This window comes from Trachypithecus francoisi, unplaced genomic scaffold (genome assembly GCF_009764315.1).
Source record: "Trachypithecus francoisi isolate TF-2019V2 unplaced genomic scaffold, Tfra_2.0 Lachesis_group3, whole genome shotgun sequence".
NCBI classification, from domain to species: Eukaryota; Metazoa; Chordata; class Mammalia; order Primates; family Cercopithecidae; genus Trachypithecus; species Trachypithecus francoisi.
In genome coordinates, this window is record NW_022681468.1 from 153,323,214 (window position 1) to 153,342,666 (window position 19,453).

A 19,453-nucleotide genomic window follows, 5' to 3' on the forward strand; every position below is an offset into this window, starting at 1 on the left:
ACACACACACACCGCACACACACGCACACACAGTACTTTATTCTCTCTAATCAACCTTCCCCACCCCACCCTCCCTCCGCGGGAAAGTCGGATAGACGCGGCGCGCGGAAGACACTCTACTCTCCACTTCCCAGAATGGGTTCCAAGTTGGGGAGGGATGCGGCTGTGGGAGAACAACAGTCCGTTTTCCACTCTCTGGGCCAGGCACTCGGAGAGCGAGAGCGAGAAGTTGGGGACAGGGCGCGCTTCCAGCGCCTGTCCCGGCCCGGCCGCGCCACAAGGTGCCGAGGCGCGGCGGGGGCTGCTAGGCAGCGCGGATCGCGCGGGGTGACCGTGGCTCCGCCCCCAACTCCGGGCTCGTAGTGATTGACGCGCGGCCGCCGGGAAGCCAGCGGCGCAGAGGTGAAGCCTGGTGCAGCTTGGGCCAGGGAGGACCAGGCACCGACAACAACTAGTTTCCACCCAAACGGTGTGGGGTAGTTCCTTTCCTTTCCTTTTCCTTTTTGGAAAAGTTCTTTCGGAGCTGGCCCCATCTTCCTGACCCCGCGAAATCGCCCCTGTGTAATTAACACAGCCATTAGCAGGCGTTACCGCGGCCCGCCGCTGCGCCTCGGGCGACCACAACAAAGCTGGGCTGTGAGCGCCGGCCACTCCTCCTCGCCCGGCAACTTCTTTCTCCCCCTCTTTCCCTCCTGTGCTTCCCAGCTCTGAGTAAGATCCACTTTGGAGACGCACACTCGTCGCGCGCGCGCACGCGCGCACACATACACACACACACACATGCCCTTGGTTACTTCGGACCCAAATGACTCTCTCTTCACTTCCTCCCTCCCGATTCCGCCGCGGCCCCCAAAGACTCTCGGGGGGGCCACTTGTCCGCACCGCTGGGAGGGAGTGTGCTCTGAGTTAAGCTGGTCTCTTCTGTTCCTGGAAAAAAAATGAGTATTGACAAGGTTGCTGGATCTGCGCAGAAAAGAAAGTGCCACTTAATAAAAAATTTAGCCCGGCAATGGTACCGTCTGCAGAGCTTGCTGCCCTTGGACGTTAGCAGGAGGCCTTCGGGGTGCTGTAATCGGCGGGCAGAGGAGAGGGAGGCCGCGGAATTAAAAGGAACAAAAGCTAGAGCGCCATGCCAAACGTCTCCGACAAGACCCAGTTAGGCAGGAGCCGGGAGTGATGGGAAAATGAACTAGAAGTAAGTTTTCGGAAAAAAAAAAAAAAAAAATGAAAAGATCTGAGGTGGTACCGTACTTTCCCTGTGGTTTTCTGCAGTTTTCCTCTCTGCGCTCTCCCTGTCCTCTTCTCTCTCTCTCCCCCTCTCCCTCTCTCCCTGTTCGCGCGCGCGCACAACACACACACGCGCACGCACACACACACACTCACACACACACACACTCTCCCCTTCCTCCCCCCCGCCGTCCCCCAGCCCCGTGGAGGAGCAGGCTCGCTGATTTGCTCGGGTCCGCCCGACTCGAGCCTCCCCTCCCCCTCCCGCCCCCCGCCTCCCCCGCCCCCCCAGCCGGGGCTGTCCGATCGCACTCGTTGCATATCAGAGGCTCCGCGCGGCGCGCTCCTCCTCGCTCCCGCTCCCCACTCCCGGGATGTGTCTCCGCCGTACGACGGGCTATGGCCACCACGACTTCCGGGTTCCGTCATTTCGTTCTCCCGCCGCCGACCCGCGCCGCCAAACTGAGGCTCTTCAATAAGCCAGGCAGCAGCCAACCTGCCAACACCTACTGACACTCACTCATCTCCCAGAGAGAGAAAGAGAGCGAGAGAGAGCGAGCGCGAGAGAGCGAGCGCGAGTGAGAGCGAGCGAGCGAGCGAGAAAGAGAGAGAGGGAGAGACAAAATACCTACCAGGAAAGGGGGGGAGGAAGTCCAATTTTTGCAAACTATTCCTTTTTTTTTCTTGATTTTTCTCACTGCTTTCTTTGAACAATACTTTAAAGAGAGAGGATCGTATTATAGATACCGCGGGGGCAAAGCTAAAAAAGGGGGGAGGGGGGGAGGAAAAAATTCAAGAAGCAGAAACCCCTCGCGGAGTTTTACTGGAAGAAAAAAAACGGGTCTGAAAGATTCCTCCTCTTCATCATCATCAACCATCATTCATTCACTACCTTGACATTCCGGGCTTTGATTGACAGCTGGAGTGGCAAAAAGCCATGAAACACGACAGTTCGGTTGCATGTGGGCTGCTGACGGGCCGCTCGTAACCTTCAGTTCGGGGGCTTGACAATTTTTTTCTTCTTTTTCTTCTTTTTCTTTTCTTTCTTTTTTTTTTTTTCCAACTGAGGGGAAGAGAAGAGAAAGAGGGGGAAAGGAGGACCGAAGAGGAGAAGGAGGGGAGGGGGGAGGAGGAGGTGGTGGAGGAGGAGGAGGAAGATCAGGAGGAGGAGGAGGAAGAAGAGGAAAAAAGAGAAAAAGAAGAAATATCACAGAAAAAAAAAAAAAACTCTTCGTTGTCTTGCCTGGGCTTTTTTTCCCCCCTAAAAAATAACATATTGGAGAATTGGGAGAAGTCTCTTTGGTTTGGAAAAAAAAAAAAAGGAATCTTCAGCCTAGATCACTTTCTTATCCGGACTGGGATATTAAATATACGACACATCCAGGAGTTTATTGGAGCGCAGACTGATGGCGCAAAGGGTAGGTTTAAATCTCCAACACTTACCTAGATATAAATCCTCTCCTAAGAGGGGCCTGTCCCGATGCCTCCTCTCCCTTCAACGCTTCTGCTGCTGCTCGCTGCTTGATGGTGGCGGCCAGTATTTTAAAAAATAGCAAAATTATTCATCGGCTTCTTTCCCTCCCGTGCCTCTGCGTGTGTGCGAGTGTGTGTGCGTGCGTGTGTGCGTGTCTGGGCGCGCGTGTTCCAGCGCTGTGCGAGCGGGCGGGCGGCGAGTGCGTGTGAGTGGTGTGTGTGTGCGTGTGCAATCGTTACACGCTTTCGCCTCGCTCCAGCTTTTACCCCAGCAGCGCGATTCCCCCGGTTCTCCTGCTGCCGCTGCTGCGCCGCTGCCGCCGCTGCTCGCGCGGCTCGGGGCGGGCACGGGCTGCGTAGGAGCCGCCGCCGGGGCCGCCGCTGGGGCCGCGCTGCCGCAGCCGCTGCGCCGCCGCCTAGACTACTAGCCTGGGCTGCTTGTTTTGTCTCTGAAATTGACAAGGACGCAGGGAATCCGCGGCTAAATAATGTTTCTGGTAACTTTCACGTTATTCCCCCTCCCACCCTCCGCTCCCTGCCCCCGGGGAGGCACTGGCCCTAGTCTTTCCTCGTCCTCGGCGTTCTCGTGCTGATTATTAGCGTTTTTCTTCTCTTTATTTTGTTTCATTTCGCCTTTTGATTTATTGGATCCTCGGAGGAGGCGAAGGGGGGTTAGGGGTGGGATCCGGGGTTTCCTCCTCACACTAACTCCACTTCTCCCTCCCTTGGCTCGCTACGATTCTGTTGCCTCCGGCGGGAGCGGGGCCTCCCGGCGCCCCCTCAAATCCCCGGCCTCGCCGCCTCCTCTTCCTTCTCTAAACGTTGCTCTTGGTTCATGCTTTTTCATTTTTAAATTTAATAACATTTTTTCCTCACAACTTTTAACTTCGTTGTTTTGGCTGGTTTGGTTTCTGTGTGCTCAACTTGTGCTCGGTACTTTTCTCCTTTCTGACTTTGTTTTTATTTTTATTCTCTCTCCTCTCCTCTCTCTCTCTCTCTCTCTTTCTGTCTCTCTCTCTCCCTCCCTCCTCCTCCTCTCCTCTCTCTTACCTCTCTCCCTCCCTCTCTCCTCTCTCTCATCTTTATCCCTTCCCCTCTTTTCTGTTCACCCTCTTCTCTCTGCTCTTTTTCCCTTTCCACCCCCCTCCTCTGTTCTCCCTCACCTCCTGCGCCCCCTCCCTCTTCCCGGGCTCTGACAGTACGATGAGCTACCCCATTACGGCGGGATGGACGGAGTAGGGGTTCCCGCTTCCATGTACGGAGACCCTCACGCACCACGGCCGATCCCTCCGGTTCACCACCTGAACCACGGGCCGCCGCTCCACGCCACACAGCACTACGGCGCACACGCCCCGCACCCCAATGTCATGCCGGCCAGCATGGGATCCGCTGTCAACGACGCCTTGAAGCGGGACAAGGACGCGATCTATGGGTAAACCGACCCCCCGGACCCAGCTTACTGTGTGTGAGTGTGAGTGAGTGTGTGTCTCTGTAGGGGTGGGAGGGTGGACCACTAAGTGGGGAGTTATTTCTGCATGGTGGGGGGCAGGCGCCGCTTGCCTTGGGAAAGGACCGTGGAGGGGGCCTGCTCTTCTGCCCCTGGAGTCAAAGACCCGAAGAACTAGCCTCCTTCACTCCCACAGCCCGGCCACTCCGGACGCCACAGCCTGGAGTGACTGAGTCCCCAGAATCCTGCCGGGGCCTTCTCCCCGAGGACAGGATTCCTGGCTGAAGGACGCGGGGCTGCTCGTTTCAGGCTCCCTAACAGAGGCCTTGACGAAGGAGAAAGTTTCCTGCCGATGAGGAGCAACTTTGGGTTTTTTTAAGTTATTTTTTTCGTCTGTTTCCTATTGAGGGTCTGGGAGTCACTAAAAGCAGCTTGAGCTGGGATCAGGGCTGCTTCTGTCGGCCAGGAAGTCCTAATCACCCACTTCTTAATTCTCTGTAAATAAAGGGGGCAGACCTTGAAGTGCAGCGAGGTGGAAGGGACTGTTGCTTGCTTGGAGCCGCTCTTAGGGGGAGTAAGGAAGATGGCTGGAAATTATTTTATATTCTGAGAGCACTTGGCGAGGGGTGGGATGCAGGATCCTAACGTGTACCACACGGGCTCTTCCGGCTGAGGGTAGGTGGGAAAAGCGACGGGATGCCGAGGGGAGGGGACAGTGGGTAAACAGCAACTGAGCCCCAAGCCAGAGGCCGCAAGCATCCCGAAGTGTGGCTAAGCCGCCCGGAGGAACACAAAGGGCATACGCGCACGCACACTTGCAAGTTTTTAAAGGCGATTTATTTATTTTTGTCTCCTGTAACGCTGGGAGAAATGTGGTCTTTGGAAGGAAGCTCTACAGCGTGTAACCTTCCTATTATTTCAGCCCCCACACTGGGGCTTTAGTACAAGTGGAGCAAACAAGTTTATAAGGCAAGGGGGTGGAGAGATTAGAAGAGCATTCTCTTGCATTTAGGAAATGTCACTCCCGTGTGTCTGTAGGTGAAGCCTTCGGCCTTGTCTGAAATGCCCATTAAAATGCAGAGTTAAAACTATTTTTTTTTATTTCAAGCAGTGTTCCTTTATTGGGAGATCAGGGCTGGGTCTCGGGGGTTGGTTCGGCGGCCTCCGTAGTGTGGGGAGTAGATCAGAATCGACTCAGGGCTCCAGACTGCCTGAGCGTCTCCGATGTTTCATTACGTTCCAACTGAGGCTGTTTTTATTTGTTGGGCTGCAGTGGTCGAGGGCTTCTCTGGCCAGATCTGAGGGACTTCTGAGCTGCGGGAGAGGACCAGGCCCTTTTCCCTTTCTGTTTCTGGCTTAGGCTCGGCTGATGGAGGAAGGGTTGTAAAGTGTGTTGCGTGCCTGTTGTATTAAAGAAGGACTCCACACCCTCCAAACTTGTTGATTACAGTTCTTGCTCCTTCCCCTCTGCACCCCGTCTCTGTGTGTGTGTCTCTGCGTGGCGCTGCCCGTTAGGCACCCGTTGTTTCCTCTGTTAGCTCTGGTCTTTGAGAAGTGCGAGCTGGCGACCTGCACTCCGCGGGAACCTGGAGTGGCCGGCGGAGACGTCTGCTCCTCCGACTCCTTCAACGAGGACATCGCGGTCTTCGCCAAGCAGGTCCAGCCTTCTTGATCCACTCATCTTCGGGCAGTCCCTCACTACCCCTCCCCTTTCCTCGGAGCTTTACTTGAAAGGAGGAAAGGCCAGGGACACCCGATCTGTTCCACTGGCCCAGTCCGCTCTCTATGCCTCCTCCCCATCCCTGAGCCTGGGGGCGAATTGGAAGTGGAGATAAATATGGGTGTTTGTTTTCCCCCCCAGCAGGAATACGGGGTCTCGACCCTCGAATTAAAGTTGACCTGCTCCTAATCTGGGGCTTGGCCTTTTTCCCCGCCTCCAGCTACTTGAACAAGAATTGGGGAGAGGGGCTGTGAGGGACCCGGTAGTGCCCGGGAGGCAAGGAAGCTGGGCGCCTCTCCGAGCGGTCCCAGGCAGCAAAGGAGAGCCACAGCCTCTTGGATGGCTGGATAAGGGGATACTCGGGGCCCTGAGAACGACCCTGAGTTGCTGGTTACAGCTTAGTGATACCAGCTCCCCCTTAATGGGGTCAGGACCAGAATGCCCTGATTCTTCTTCAGCGACCCCACTAATTTAAGGCACCAGTTTTTTCTTGTATTTTGCCAAAGCCCCTTTCCTCTTCTCCAACATTGCCCTTCCACCGTCCCCATTCTCACATTTCAGTTTTCTTATTTTAAATGGGGTGACCGCTCAAGCTGACTTTCTGTTTCTTACAGGTTCGCGCCGAAAAGCCACTTTTTTCCTCAAATCCAGAGCTGGACAATTTGGTAAGGCTCTCTGTTCCTTGTTTTTCCCCAGCCTTTGCCCTCTCCCATGCCCAGAAGCACCCACTTTCTGTTGGAGCTCTGGGGAGTTGGAACAGAACCCTCTTTTGGAGCTCTAGGGAGAGAGGGAGGAAGGGAGCAGCTTAGAGCCCCCGCACGGGAGCTGGCGAGCGAGGAGCAGGATGAACGTGGTGGGGAGCGAAGCCCAGGGAGGCCAAAACGGGAGACCAAGCGCCGAGAGCGCGAGCAGGGGATGTTTCCCAGGTCTCGGCCCCAGGAGTAAACTGCGAGAAGTGAGTTATTTCCTCTGTTTGCTGGGGCAGGCGGCCGAGCCCCGGGCGGCTAACCCGAAGGATGTAACCGCTGGCACTGCTGAGGGCGGGCTGGGGGTGGGGGCTGGGGGGCGGTGAGGGGCAGGCCAGCGCAGGCCACTTTTAGGTGCGATTCTTTTGCTAATTTGCACGATTTCAATATTAAAAGTACTTAAATCCGCTTTCAAAGGCCCTGCCTCAGCATTCATCTTGAGTATTTCCTTCTTTAGTGAGGAAGGATTTCGCTGGGTATGCTGTTCTAAAAAGCTTTTTCTATCCTGAGAAGCGACCTTTTTTTTTTTTTTTTAATTGTCCTGAGGTCGAGGGAGGGGATGTTTAAAGAGGACTAAAAGGAGAAAAAAGGCCTGGCCCGAGGAAAGCAGGCCTTACAAATAGCACAGTGAACATCAGGGGGAAAGATATTAATGCTCATGCTCAGGTTGAGTCAGATTCCTACCCCGTGGCCAATGAGGCAGAGATGATCAGTAATCACTTGATTTTTCTGACTATTTTCTTGATCTTTAAGTTTTTCCTGGCCGCCTGCCCGTTTCTTCTCCCCAGCCCAATTTTCTCACCACCATCGTCACCCCACTCCCAACCCCAAGACAGGACCTCAGAGTCACACAGCTCTAACTCCATTCCCTGAACTTTGCTTTCAGATGATACAAGCAATACAAGTACTAAGGTTTCATCTTTTGGAGTTAGAAAAGGTAAGCAGGAAATAACACTCCCGGTGTTGATTAAACCGCTTCCCTCTCCTAGTTGAGTTGGGATGTTTTTAACAAACCTCTAGTATGAGGGATTGGGCACCTGGAGATTTTGAGCATGTAACCATGTCCATCCTTCAACTGGCTTCTCAACACAGGGGCTCAGAGGGTGGGTGAATCAGGACAGGCTTGCCTTTAAAATAGCCTCCTCCTCCCCAATATTCCCCTGAGGCATTCAGGATTATTTTGAAATGCAGCAAACCATTTATGTTACTGGACACTCAGCCTGCTTGCATCTTTATTAGCTCAGCTCACCCTCGGCCCTGGGTTTGCATTAGGTGCAGGCAGAGTGAATCATCCTCACTGGGTGTCTTTACATTGCTCTGCAGCTCAATTACTTTCCCCTAGAAACATACAGAACCCCTAGCTTATAAAATCACAAACGTTCATGCACTCCCCAGTTTCAATGTGGTAATGTTTTGATGTTATTATCGAATCAGATTTAATTCCCTGGACTCCCAGTCTGAACCCAGTTATTTCCAGTCCTATTTCTTTCTCTCTCTATTGTAACTTGTTGCTCAGAGAAGTCTCTGGAGAATAATATCTGCTGCAACAATTACTCTATTGTTTCCTTGCCTTCAACTATTACACCCTTTAATTAGAGTTAGTTTGGAAGACATCACGCTGTTGCTCTTTCCAAATGTAACCTTACAACCTGGTATTTTTCCTTTCTAAAAATGGAACAAAACAACAACAACATGAGCTGAACTCTCCACCATGACCTTCGTTCTAGGTCCACGAACTGTGCGATAACTTCTGCCACCGATACATTAGCTGTTTGAAGGGGAAAATGCCCATCGACCTCGTCATTGATGAAAGAGACGGCAGCTCCAAGTCAGATCATGAAGAACTTTCAGGCTCCTCCACAAATCTCGCTGACCATGTAAGTCTGCTAGGCTTTGACAATCTTTTAAGGCCACCGGGCAAAGCATTATTGTAAACTTGTTTTAACATCTAGCTCCACTGATTTAGTTTTCTTTTTAAATGACTTGATCTCTTTTGGGTCTTCTCTTTCTTGCTGTCTCTGCCATACCCTTCATTTTCATTTCTCCTTTCCTGGACCCCCTCCTATTTATGTTGAGAGCCAAAAAACCAGAGAGTTGATAGAGTGATTTGTGGTCTTAATGTGTAAAGTTTTCTGGATTTGGTGACTTGGGTGTTAGCAAATTCTGTTTGATATAGTCACCACTGTGTCTTCTGCTTTCTTAATTTTGTGTGATCAGTGCAGCAGGGATAGAACGAAGCAAGACGGTTAGCTGGACTGGTCTGGAGTGAAAGGACTGAAGGAAAGAGAATTGGGGAGTGAGTGCTAATTTCCTCGTATCTCACAGAGATGACAGTTCTGAGAATTATTGGCAATTTTGCACTGCATTCGAAAGAAAAGGGGTGAGCAAATACATTCCAATTCTCAGGGCTTTTGCTCTATAGAAACTTATTGTCAGAATATGGACTTATTACGAAAGGCCCAAAGCATCTTCATACTAAAAGACAGTCACCTTGATGAACCAATTATTAACAATGTATTACAAAAAGCTGAAGGGAATTATGATTGAGTAAACATAGGTTAGTGGTTGAATTTTAACACTTTAACAGTTGGTGAATGAGGATGGAGAGTATAGTAAGAAGTGACTGTGTGTGTCAGGCCAGGAAAGGAGATTTCTTTCTATTCTCTCTGTTTCTAATCCTATTTTGGAACCAATCTAGTGAGTCTGATGCTAAAAAAAAAGAAAAAGAAAAAAAAAAAAGCATATGTAGTGAGACTGAAAATTTGAAAAAGAAGCAAAGAGAAGAAAGATTGCAGCTGGTAGGAAAGGCAAGAGTGGCGAGGTTAAAGAGTGGGTGTGAACAGCAGTTGTATTTATAGGAACTCAAGCCTGGAAATGGGGGACAGGGTGTCTATAGATTACATTCAGTTGAACTCACAGCCTAAATGATATAAGCTGTAGTTTAATAACTTTGTGGCCGAAATATTAATTTAACACTCCGTGTGAGTTGAACAGGCATTAAGGCTTGAAGGTGCTTTGTTCCTACCTCCCATCCCAATTCCTGACTGTTAGGAGAAATGAAATGGGATGCCTTAGTATATACCTTCTATGAGGTTCTTCTCTCCTCTGCTCCAAACAAAAGTTTTGAAAATATGCAGTCATAGATTTTCATAATTAACCTTTGCACTTGTATGGGAAGTCAGCCTAAGAACAAAAGTTAGAAAAAGTCTAGAAAAGAAAACGTCAGTCTGGGATATCCAGTTCTGTGACAGAATAAACACTATGGAGTTGAAGGCTCCTATTCCTATCTCTTTACCCTTACCTTTTTCCATCATGGTGAGGGAATCTTTGGTGACCTCCTTTGTAGATCGAGTGAATCTAATGAAATCCAAAGGATGCAGCAGTGGTTATGGAAAGTATATTTGCTGATCTGAGACTCTACAGTGTGTTGTGGTCCATGAGGCGTGACACTACCTAAGAAATATTTATCTTTGTTGTTTTTTTATGTGTTTATTTTCATTGTTTTCTGTTGGTAAATTTTTATTTATTCACATTATTGGGAGAATGGGGAGGGGTCTATTTACATAGTTTGTAAAATGAGAGGTTCACAGTTCTTGGAGCCAAAAGCTTTTCTCATGATATCTCTAGGAGTACCGACTACTTAGTTTTCGAAAACAGTTTCTTGGCAACTGTTTTTCCAGTGGATGTGTAGAGCTAGACCATGTTGATGTTTACATAGAAAAGATAAGATAAAATAGGCTGTTTAAAGTATTGGCTGATAGACAATATCAATTTATGAGACTATTGTAATGTTTAAATATCCACTCAAGAAGGAAGTTGTACCTAAGAGGATAGTGCTTTAATAATTTATCAATCATCATCTTTGGATAAAAGAGTCAACTGTAACATTTGTTGCTCTCCTTTCAGGCCCCAGTCAAGTAAATATGACAACTGATTTATTTTGAACCCATGAGGGCTTGCCACCTCATTGGGTGTCATAATTTAAAGCCTTGTATTTCCTAGAGATCTGAACTATAACATTTTTACTTTAGCCCCCTGCTATTTGTTTTGAAAGGAAGCAATAATTTGTTCCACCAGCACACCAAGTGGAAAATGGAGAGATTTGCCACAGACTTGTGTTTTATGCAGGGACATGAGAGAAAACCTTGGAGAAGTTTTCACCATTTTTGAGACTTTTGTACCATAGGTGTATTGATTGTATTCATGTCCAGGCTTCCCCTTTTAAAGCAAATCCTCTTATGCTTTTCAGCCTCTTCTACAAAGTTGCCTTCCTTCAACCCCTAGCCAAACACAAAGTAAAAATAACAGAGAACCACTACCTGAAAAGTGGTGCGAGTGGGACATTTTCAGCATGTAAATGTGCCCAATTTGAATCTTCAGGTTTATTTTTCATTTGCTTTGATATGCATATTTAATACATTGCCCCAGGCTGGATCTCATTTGGTGAACACTGGTGCAGGGGTGATGATGAGCTACTTCAGAAAGGCCCAGACAGCGCGTTGTTTTCTTGTTTTATCTGTTGGCCCACTATTCTGATCTACTGAGCTTCCTCATGGTTTTATTTGCACATGAAATGCTGAGAGCATTTCAACTTATTGGCTATGAATAATGACAGCTAAAAAAGAAGTGTAGTTTAATTTGTTGTGTGCCAAGGTTTCTCTTGTGGAGGTGACAGTTTGTGACAGCTGTTTGACACCGCCAAAACACATACACCTCTAGTTTTATTAAGTGGTATCCAGCTTCATTGTGTGTGTGTGCGTACGCGTGCGTGTGCGTGTTTAAGGAAGGAACGTGCAAAGAGAGAGAGAAAAGCAGAGAGAAATGCATCAGAAGCAAAATATTAGGTACCAATATAGTTTCAGTATTATTTAAAGGAATTTGAAAATGTAAATAAAGTAATGAATATAAATATCTTCAAAGCGACTCTATTGGCAGACGTAAGAATAAGTTTTATATGTTATTAGTAAATCATGTCAATTTCACATTTCATAAAGTTATATAAATAATTTGATATAACATAGATGCATTAAAAGAAGACAACCATAATATTCTTGCTTTCCATTCCTTACATTCAATGAGGTTACTGAATTTGTTCATTTATTATTAGCACTTACATATGATGGGTGTAATGATAAGAGGAAGTTTGGAATTAAATAGAAAATAATAAATGCAATATTGACTATAATTTTGTTGTATTTAGTAAATTCATAAGGCATGCTTATGTTTTTAATATTATAATGTATTTTGTCTTTTACTATAACATAATAATAATATTTATAGGTAGGAAAGAGCTATTACAATATTTTTTGAAATACTGGGGAGAAAAAATATATAATAGTCAAAAGAAATAGAGCTCTGTTTTCCAGCTGCATTCATGTTAGTTTCCTAGACATTCAAATTTATCATATTTAAAATAAATATGTCTAGAAAACAATTTTTAAAGAAGTTTCCATTGAAAACTGCTGTGAAATGACCAGCTTTTTCTAGTCTGTGGAGTTTCTGAATAACAGGTGATACTCAAATTATCTATTTTACACAATTTTAGATCAAGTGTTTAGACCTAGTACAAAGAAAATATATCCTCACATTGACATGTAAAGATATTACATATCTTTAGATCAAGTTCAGACAAATGAAATCTACTTGCTTGAAGTATAGTCTCTGAGCTAAGCTCTATTTGCTTGAAGTGCATACAGTTATATAATTATATTGTTATTCCTAGTTAATGGTCATAAAGAGCTACATTTTTAATTTCTTTGAAAGAATTAAGTAGAGGGAAGAAAATACAATTATGTCTGTTAACAGTTAATAGCAGATACCTTAAAATTGCCTGGCTCTACTAACATCACTAAGTAAAGAAAAATTATTTTAATTTATATGTTGAAAACTGTAATTTAAATGAAGATATTCTGGTGTTTTCTTTTGCATCTCTGAATATATCAAGTTTATGTTCACACAGTTTGTTTGTTTGTTTCAAATGGGTTAGGTCAGAGAGGAGACGCTCCAGAATCTTATTTCTGACAGAATATGGGCAAGTGACTCTAGATAAATTCAATTACTACCTGAAAACTTAGAGGGAAGTGACAGTGAGGGGTGGGATAGGTTCAAGTGTTTGTTCTATAGAATATCAAGGGGGAAATAATGAAATGTGACAATAATAGTAATAATATGAATGCTTTATTTTATTTGCCAGTTTCTTATGTTTTAGTGTAAGGTGAGACCTGATGGTATGCTATTCAAAGCCTCTGGGGCCTATTCCGATAAAGTTCTATTCAGAGCTCTGTCCACCAACTCAAGGAAACATGGCTGGGGGCATGGGTTTTCTGTTGTGTTGCTGCTGCGTAGTTTCTGGTGGTTGATAGCTTTCTTAATTTCCCATTAAGAATAATTATACTATTTGAATCATTTAGATTGTGCAATTGGAGTATGTTTTCAGTGTGACTGTGATGAGATGAAATTAAACAAAGGTTGTACTTGACAACCACATAGACATTCACTATCAGATTTTTTTTTAATTGGCATTAATTCATTTTCTTTTTTAAATACTAAATGTGCTATGGAACATCCCAACACAGTTCAAAGTTATAAGAGGCATTTTATAATATGGCATTATGCCAACAATACAAGACATTTCTGTCTTCTCTAAAAGTCGCTCGATTAAATGGAGAAATCATTTGCAAAGGGTACTTGACACTTCTGTGAGAGTTGCTTACATATTAATCCCAAAGCTTAATAGAGAGGTAGAAGTGGGGAGGTGAGGGAGGACCCCAGCTTTATTTACATTTTTAAAGAGTGAGTCCAGGTTCTGAAAGCACACATAGGTCTCCTGACTTCTTATGTCAACTTTACAGTACCGTAGTTGAAATTCCAACATTTGTTCAAACCATACAATTAACATTTTTAACTTTCGTAGACTTCAGTACCCCAAGATAGGAGTCCTTGTCTTATTTTTAAAAATAATTTTTACATAATGTTAATTAGGAGTTAAACCATTATAAAGTCATAGGAAATAAGTAATTTAATTATGTATGTTGATACAAGTATATCTTCCCTTTGTTGTTTAAATATATCGAGTCAAATTAGTTGTACATGCTTCATTTACTGATTAAAATATCTTCATGTGTGTTTACTATTACTCTCTACCTATGAGCACATATCCTGAGTTACTTTATTGTATTTTCCAGGTTTACATGTAATTTCTCTCTTGATGTGATATAGTTTTGTAAGTTCTAGAGGTTATCCGGTCTAACTTATTAATTTTAAAGAGATAAAGGAAATGAGCCCCACAGAAATGAGGTACATCACTTGCTTAAGTTCACCTGACTGGTGAGAGGTGGCATGCCAGAGTCTTAATTCCAATCTAATGTTTTCTTTCCTATACCATGTCCATTGCATTGCCTTTTCATTCATTTGGGATCTAAAATGAGTTTCAGATTATTTTAGGTAGAACTTGTATGTGGCATGGCCTTTGCTTTTATCCTTGAATCCTCATACATTTTACTTCTCCATTCAGTTTTGTATTTATTTACAAACCCTTTATACATTTTACCCCACTGGCCCCATGGAAGAACCATGTGCCATGTGGAATCATTTAAATAGGGAAATAACACCAGTTCACCAAGACTCATTAAGTATTCTCTTATAGGTAGGTCCCTCATGGAAATGCCATAATGGTTTAAAATTGTTACCATTGCAGTGTATCTGCAACTTCAACAAGAGAGGCACACGTATGATTTGCTTCCTATGCCCAGAGACGCCTGTCCTCTCTATGCTCTTTTCTGGATTTAGCAAAATTCAGTAATGGTGCTAAATCAATTTCTTTTTTTTAACTTTCAAGGGAGAAAACACTGGCAGAATTGTGTTTTCTAGGGAAAGCTCTGTGTAAATGAGAGACAGAGTAGAGCAGCAGAGCGCTCTCCTGTGGCCCCACTACTACAAGCTCTGCCCATATTGTCTCCTGCTTTTATATTAATTACAACTTGCATTATCAGCTGTGAGTCTGTAGCCCAGCAAATAGAAAATACTGCCCCTAGAGACCTAGCTTCTTGTATCTATTTTCCATCTCCTTCTATTGTGCTTCACTCAGTATTCACTGCTTTTCTCCTGGTAACACTGCTCTGTAACACAATTACGTAAGAGCAAGAAGACTACCATATTTGACTCCCAATTACTAAAGCCACTGGGAATAGAAACATGTTCACTCCTTGCCCTCGGGTGTCTTCATGATTTTTTTTGGCTGGAGAACAGGACATATATTGTGGAATGCATATACCTGAATGCTCAGTCATACACGTGCACCCAGCGAGCGTTTCTCTTTATTTTTCTACTTGCATCATGTGTTTTTACATGCTTTTGTATGCCACTTTGGTTTCAGGATTCACTCAACTTCTGCATATAATTTGGCAGAAAGCCATGCAGTTTTTCTCGAAGGATGTGAACTTGTAAACTCTAAGGGGAAGAATAGAAGAAGGGAGTCGTGATATAAACAAATCTTTTAATCTCAGGAAAAAAAGTGTTAAAAGTAATAGGTTTTGTCCATCCATGTCAGTTACGGTTTTTTATGACCAAGGAGGAACAATTTTTTATTGACCAGATTATCAACATTTGTATTTGTATATGGTCACATCACCACCACGTGTAGCTGAATACAAACAACTTGGGGTAACTCCTCAGCCTTGAAACCCCAGAGGGATTTATCTGTTCTTCCTTCTTTCAAATCAGATGACTATCGTGTGATACTCCTTAGTTGGTGTCCAGTCTCTCAAACAAGACCATAATACTTGAGACACTCTATGGGAAATAAACATGACACGTTTTCAGGAGAGCATTTTTAAAGAGTGAGGAAGAAAAGAGGGAAGAGATAATGGAATGGTAGGTTAAGGAGTGAACTTAAGTATATTCTGGGAATGGGCAGAAAACCAAAGACCCAATTTATCTGGAAGAACCAGCTGCTCTTAAAAGTAATATTTGCTTCTGTGGCTTATTTTTCACCCCTTTACTTTAGAAAATATCTCCTTCAGATACCATTGAAAGAAATACACTGAACTATAAACGAATGAGGACTAACTTGAAAACTCAGCACCAGTTTAGCTGATAGGGACAAACCAGTGTTTTCAGTTACAGGAAGTCCTTCTGAGTGATCTGTTCAAATCAATGCAGCGCCTAAACAGAAAGACTTGCTCCGGCTTCATTTAAACGATTATATAATAACTATTGGATGACATTTGCCTTAAAACATTGTTGAGGTGTTAGTGGTTAATTATTGTAATTTTCATGAGGGGTAAGGAGCTTTTATAGCAGCCGGCTTAATAAAAAGCCTGCAGTGCATAAAATTAACATCCTTGCTGTGTACAATGGAAAGTTTAGCTTAGGTGAGTATGTTGCAGCTATTTCATTTTCTAAAAGAAGGCTCTAGCCTGTGTTGTTGCAGGACTAAACTCACACCATGCTATTGTTGCTTTTTCTTTTCTTTCTTTCTTTTTTTTTGTTTTTTTTCATGTAATTCTTCTAGCTCTTTATCTCACTACCACCCGGCTAACAGCTGACACGAAGAGGCTTCAAAGCTCGAGGAGCCCCTGTATTCTGTTTGCCTTTTGCTTGAAACTATTGGAGTGGTTTCTAACTTAGATAAAAAAGAGAGCTCACAGGCATGACTTTGTCTTCATACAGGCAGCAGAAAACCTTGACTTTTATTTTATTCTACTCAATTTCATTCCCTAATCTACTTTCTCAAACATATCTTTGTTTTAGAGATCTATACCTGTGCCATATTTATAGTCCCAAAATTTCTGCTCAGGGTTTTCACTTTGAATCAATTGCTCGCCTGATAGCAGTGCCAGTAGCATTGTTTTATATAGATGTTATTAATCCGTAGAGCTCTGGATTGTTATTTCATAATCTATCAAAAATGCCAAATATTAATTTACAGTCAGTTTGCTGCAGATCTGTAGAGGGAAAAATAAGTTTTGTAGTTCCAAATAAGAACATTTCCCTGTTTTTTCTCACGTTGGTTTCTTGTTTTATTTTGGTAACATCATCCCTGCTGTATGTACACTGTAGAGTTGATGCTGAGAAAAATGACAGACTGACTTCTTTTCTTGATGAACTGTATATAATGGCAACATAGCAAGATTACTTTCCCTTGGTCAAGAGGTTTATTTGTTGCCTAGACCCACGTGGCTCTATCTGAATTCTTATTTACCAGTTCTAGTAAGAAACAGTGTATACTTTGATTGGTTTTTAGTGATATACTTTGTGTACTTTGGTGTATACTTTGTATACTTTGATTGGTGTATACTTTGTAAAATTTGTATACTTTGATTGGTGTATATTTTGTATACTTCCGTGTATACTTAGATTGGCATATACTTTGTATACTTTTATTGGTTTTGAGGAAATATTTTGCCCCTTCCTCTGACCCCCAAATAATTCACTTGCCAGTAGGTCTGTGGGCTTGACTGAAGTCATCTTATGCAGGTGACAAGTGTACAGCTCTTGCTTTAAGGCTGGACTGTTTCATATGCTGTTCCTACTCTCCGTTTCTGCCAGAGGAAATTCCATCTCTTGCCTGCCTTCATGTGGTGCTGATAAAGTCCTTCCTGTACATTAGAATTCCTGTTTTCCTTTAAGCAACAGCAGGGCATTGCGAATGATCAGGAAAGGGGAGGAGGAACAGAAGATGAATATACTCAGCCAAGTAGCATGAGCTATAACTCTTGGTTTGCCTTGCATGTCCTTTGAAACAAGTAGTTCTTCTAGGAAGAAGCACTGCTCAGTGAATTTCAAGCTTCCATGAAGCTCAAGTGAAAGTCCTCTCTAGCTTACTAGATGGCCAGTAGTTCACATGTGTTTCCTCTTTTAAATTATTTCTACAAATTAAAGCAAAAATCAGTAATTTGTTAGGTATTCATGCAGTGATTAATATCATTACCTTTGTTGATTATACAGTCAATCAGTTGATAATTTTGAAAATTTTTGTAGGCTATTTTAGGGCAATGCATTTGAAAGATGTCAAGGGCTGTCCCATATATTGTAGAGCCTGTAATCTTTTTAATGGAGTCATTGAATTTTGCAGATGTTAATGTTCTGAAGTATTTAGTATCCAAGAGCATTGGAACCTATTTCTTGGAAGAATGTACCCTAATTAAGAGAGTGAGAGTAAAAATGACTTTTACATTTTTCATTAATTTTTTTTTTTACTTTAGAAATTAACTTTGTTTAGGTTTACATCTGTATATAATAAAATTCACCCATTTAAAGTGTACACTTAAATTAGTTTTAACCAACATATACACTGGTGTAACCATCACCACATCAAGTTCTAGAGCATCTTTTCTTTTATATACCTATTACTAAAAAGACGGCACACTGTAACATGACATGTGTATATGCCTAGTGCTACAAATACTAATATGCATACTTTTTTTTTTTTTTTTTGTCTCTTTCTGTGCTGTTCCTCTTGGTTCCTCATTTATGGCTGAAATGGTAACTGTGGAAACATTCCTTGGCATCCTGACATCAGAACCCTTCTTCTTGGCGAGACCACGATGATGCAACCTCAACCCACTCAGCAGGCACCCCAGGGCCCTCCAGTGGGGGCCATGCTTCCCAGAGCGGAGACAACAGCAGTGAGCAAGGTAAAAGGTCAAACATTTTCCTCGTGCAAAGTAGGCATGACTAAAATAACTTCAGTATTTTATGATATCAGTACATCTGCCTCCATGTAAACAGGAGAGTGGCAGGAGTAGAATCAGCTGCTATTTAAAGAGACAGTATTTCCTCTTCTTAACTTACTTTACTTAAAAAGAGAAATCAAAGTGAGCTGTCGAATCTTTACGTGGGCATTACAATAACAATTGATTAGTTCTGCCAATTCTTTTACAAATTTGGTTATCTACACTTTATTTCTGTGTGTGTAAGTGGAATGACAGACCTACTTTACCGCTGTGACGCAGTAGCTTGAATTGTGCTATAAATAGCATATTTTGCCTGTAATATCAACAATAAGCATTCTTTATAATCAAGCAGTGATGCCTCTAAAGCACATACAATTTAAAAATCTATTCTTATTAGCTCTGGAAATATTGTGGGAATTTTACATGGAATCTTACCTTGGGAAGGTAGATTTTGAATTCTTAGAGGATTATTTGTCCCCATTTCCATTCAGCTGACATGGTGACTTTTGTCACAAGTCCTAAAAATTAGAATAATCAGAGGGCAAGGGGGACATCAACTGCAGATGTCGAGGAAGCCTAGTGCAATTTAGAATAAATTTTACTGTTTAAAACTCACCTATTGCACAGAAAGCAATTATATATTGATAAGAATGACTCATCTATGGCTAAAATGATAATTTAAAGGAAGATGCATTATTGAATGTGTGCCAGAGAAGTGTATAGATTTTACTTTTTAATATGTTACATTAGATGGTGTCTGATCTCCTAGGTCTATTTCATCTCTATTATGACTGTGTTTATGGCCACAATATTTAAGTATTAGACAGGCTTCCAAGTAGAGGGCAGTTTAACAGCTTGAGCTGTAGTTATATATGCCATTTAAAACAGGGTGTTGATGGAAGTGGGGTGCCTTCCGTCCTCCAAGCTTCTGACTAGGAATTTTGGATTCCTGAGGTTCTAGAAGAGTCTAGAAAAATGTCCTTTCTAGGATGCCATTCACTTGTGAATGGGTCCAAATTAGAATCTGAGTTTAAGCAAATCGAAAGTAACACAGCGATGGATCCTATCAGGTGGCAAATTGTGGAAGAACTTGCAAATTGTACTTATATAATATATACTGTTTTATATACTGTTTTATTCTACCAGTTAGTTTCTATATAAAAGA

The 19,453-nt window shown here is 43.6% G+C and overlaps 1 protein-coding gene across 12 annotated transcripts in view; it reads left to right on the forward strand.

Annotated features, from left to right (window-relative positions):
* Window positions 1-694: 694 nt before the first annotated feature.
* Window positions 695-19,453, forward strand: part of MEIS2 (Meis homeobox 2) — a 216,471-nt gene continuing 197,712 nt past the window's right edge. For 4 of the 12 annotated variants that reach the window (XM_033190634.1, XM_033190630.1, XM_033190636.1 and 1 more), the window contains exons 1-7: window positions 1,515-2,645; window positions 3,900-4,132; window positions 5,663-5,804; window positions 6,482-6,532; window positions 7,500-7,550; window positions 8,341-8,490; window positions 18,135-18,249. In XM_033190634.1, coding sequence (XP_033046525.1) covers window positions 2,634-2,645; window positions 3,900-4,132; window positions 5,663-5,804; window positions 6,482-6,532; window positions 7,500-7,550; window positions 8,341-8,490; window positions 18,135-18,249 — 754 coding nt within the window. In that variant the 5' untranslated portion in view covers window positions 1,515-2,633. The other 8 variants (XM_033190635.1, XM_033190631.1, XM_033190637.1 and 5 more) reach the window with 5 other exon arrangements.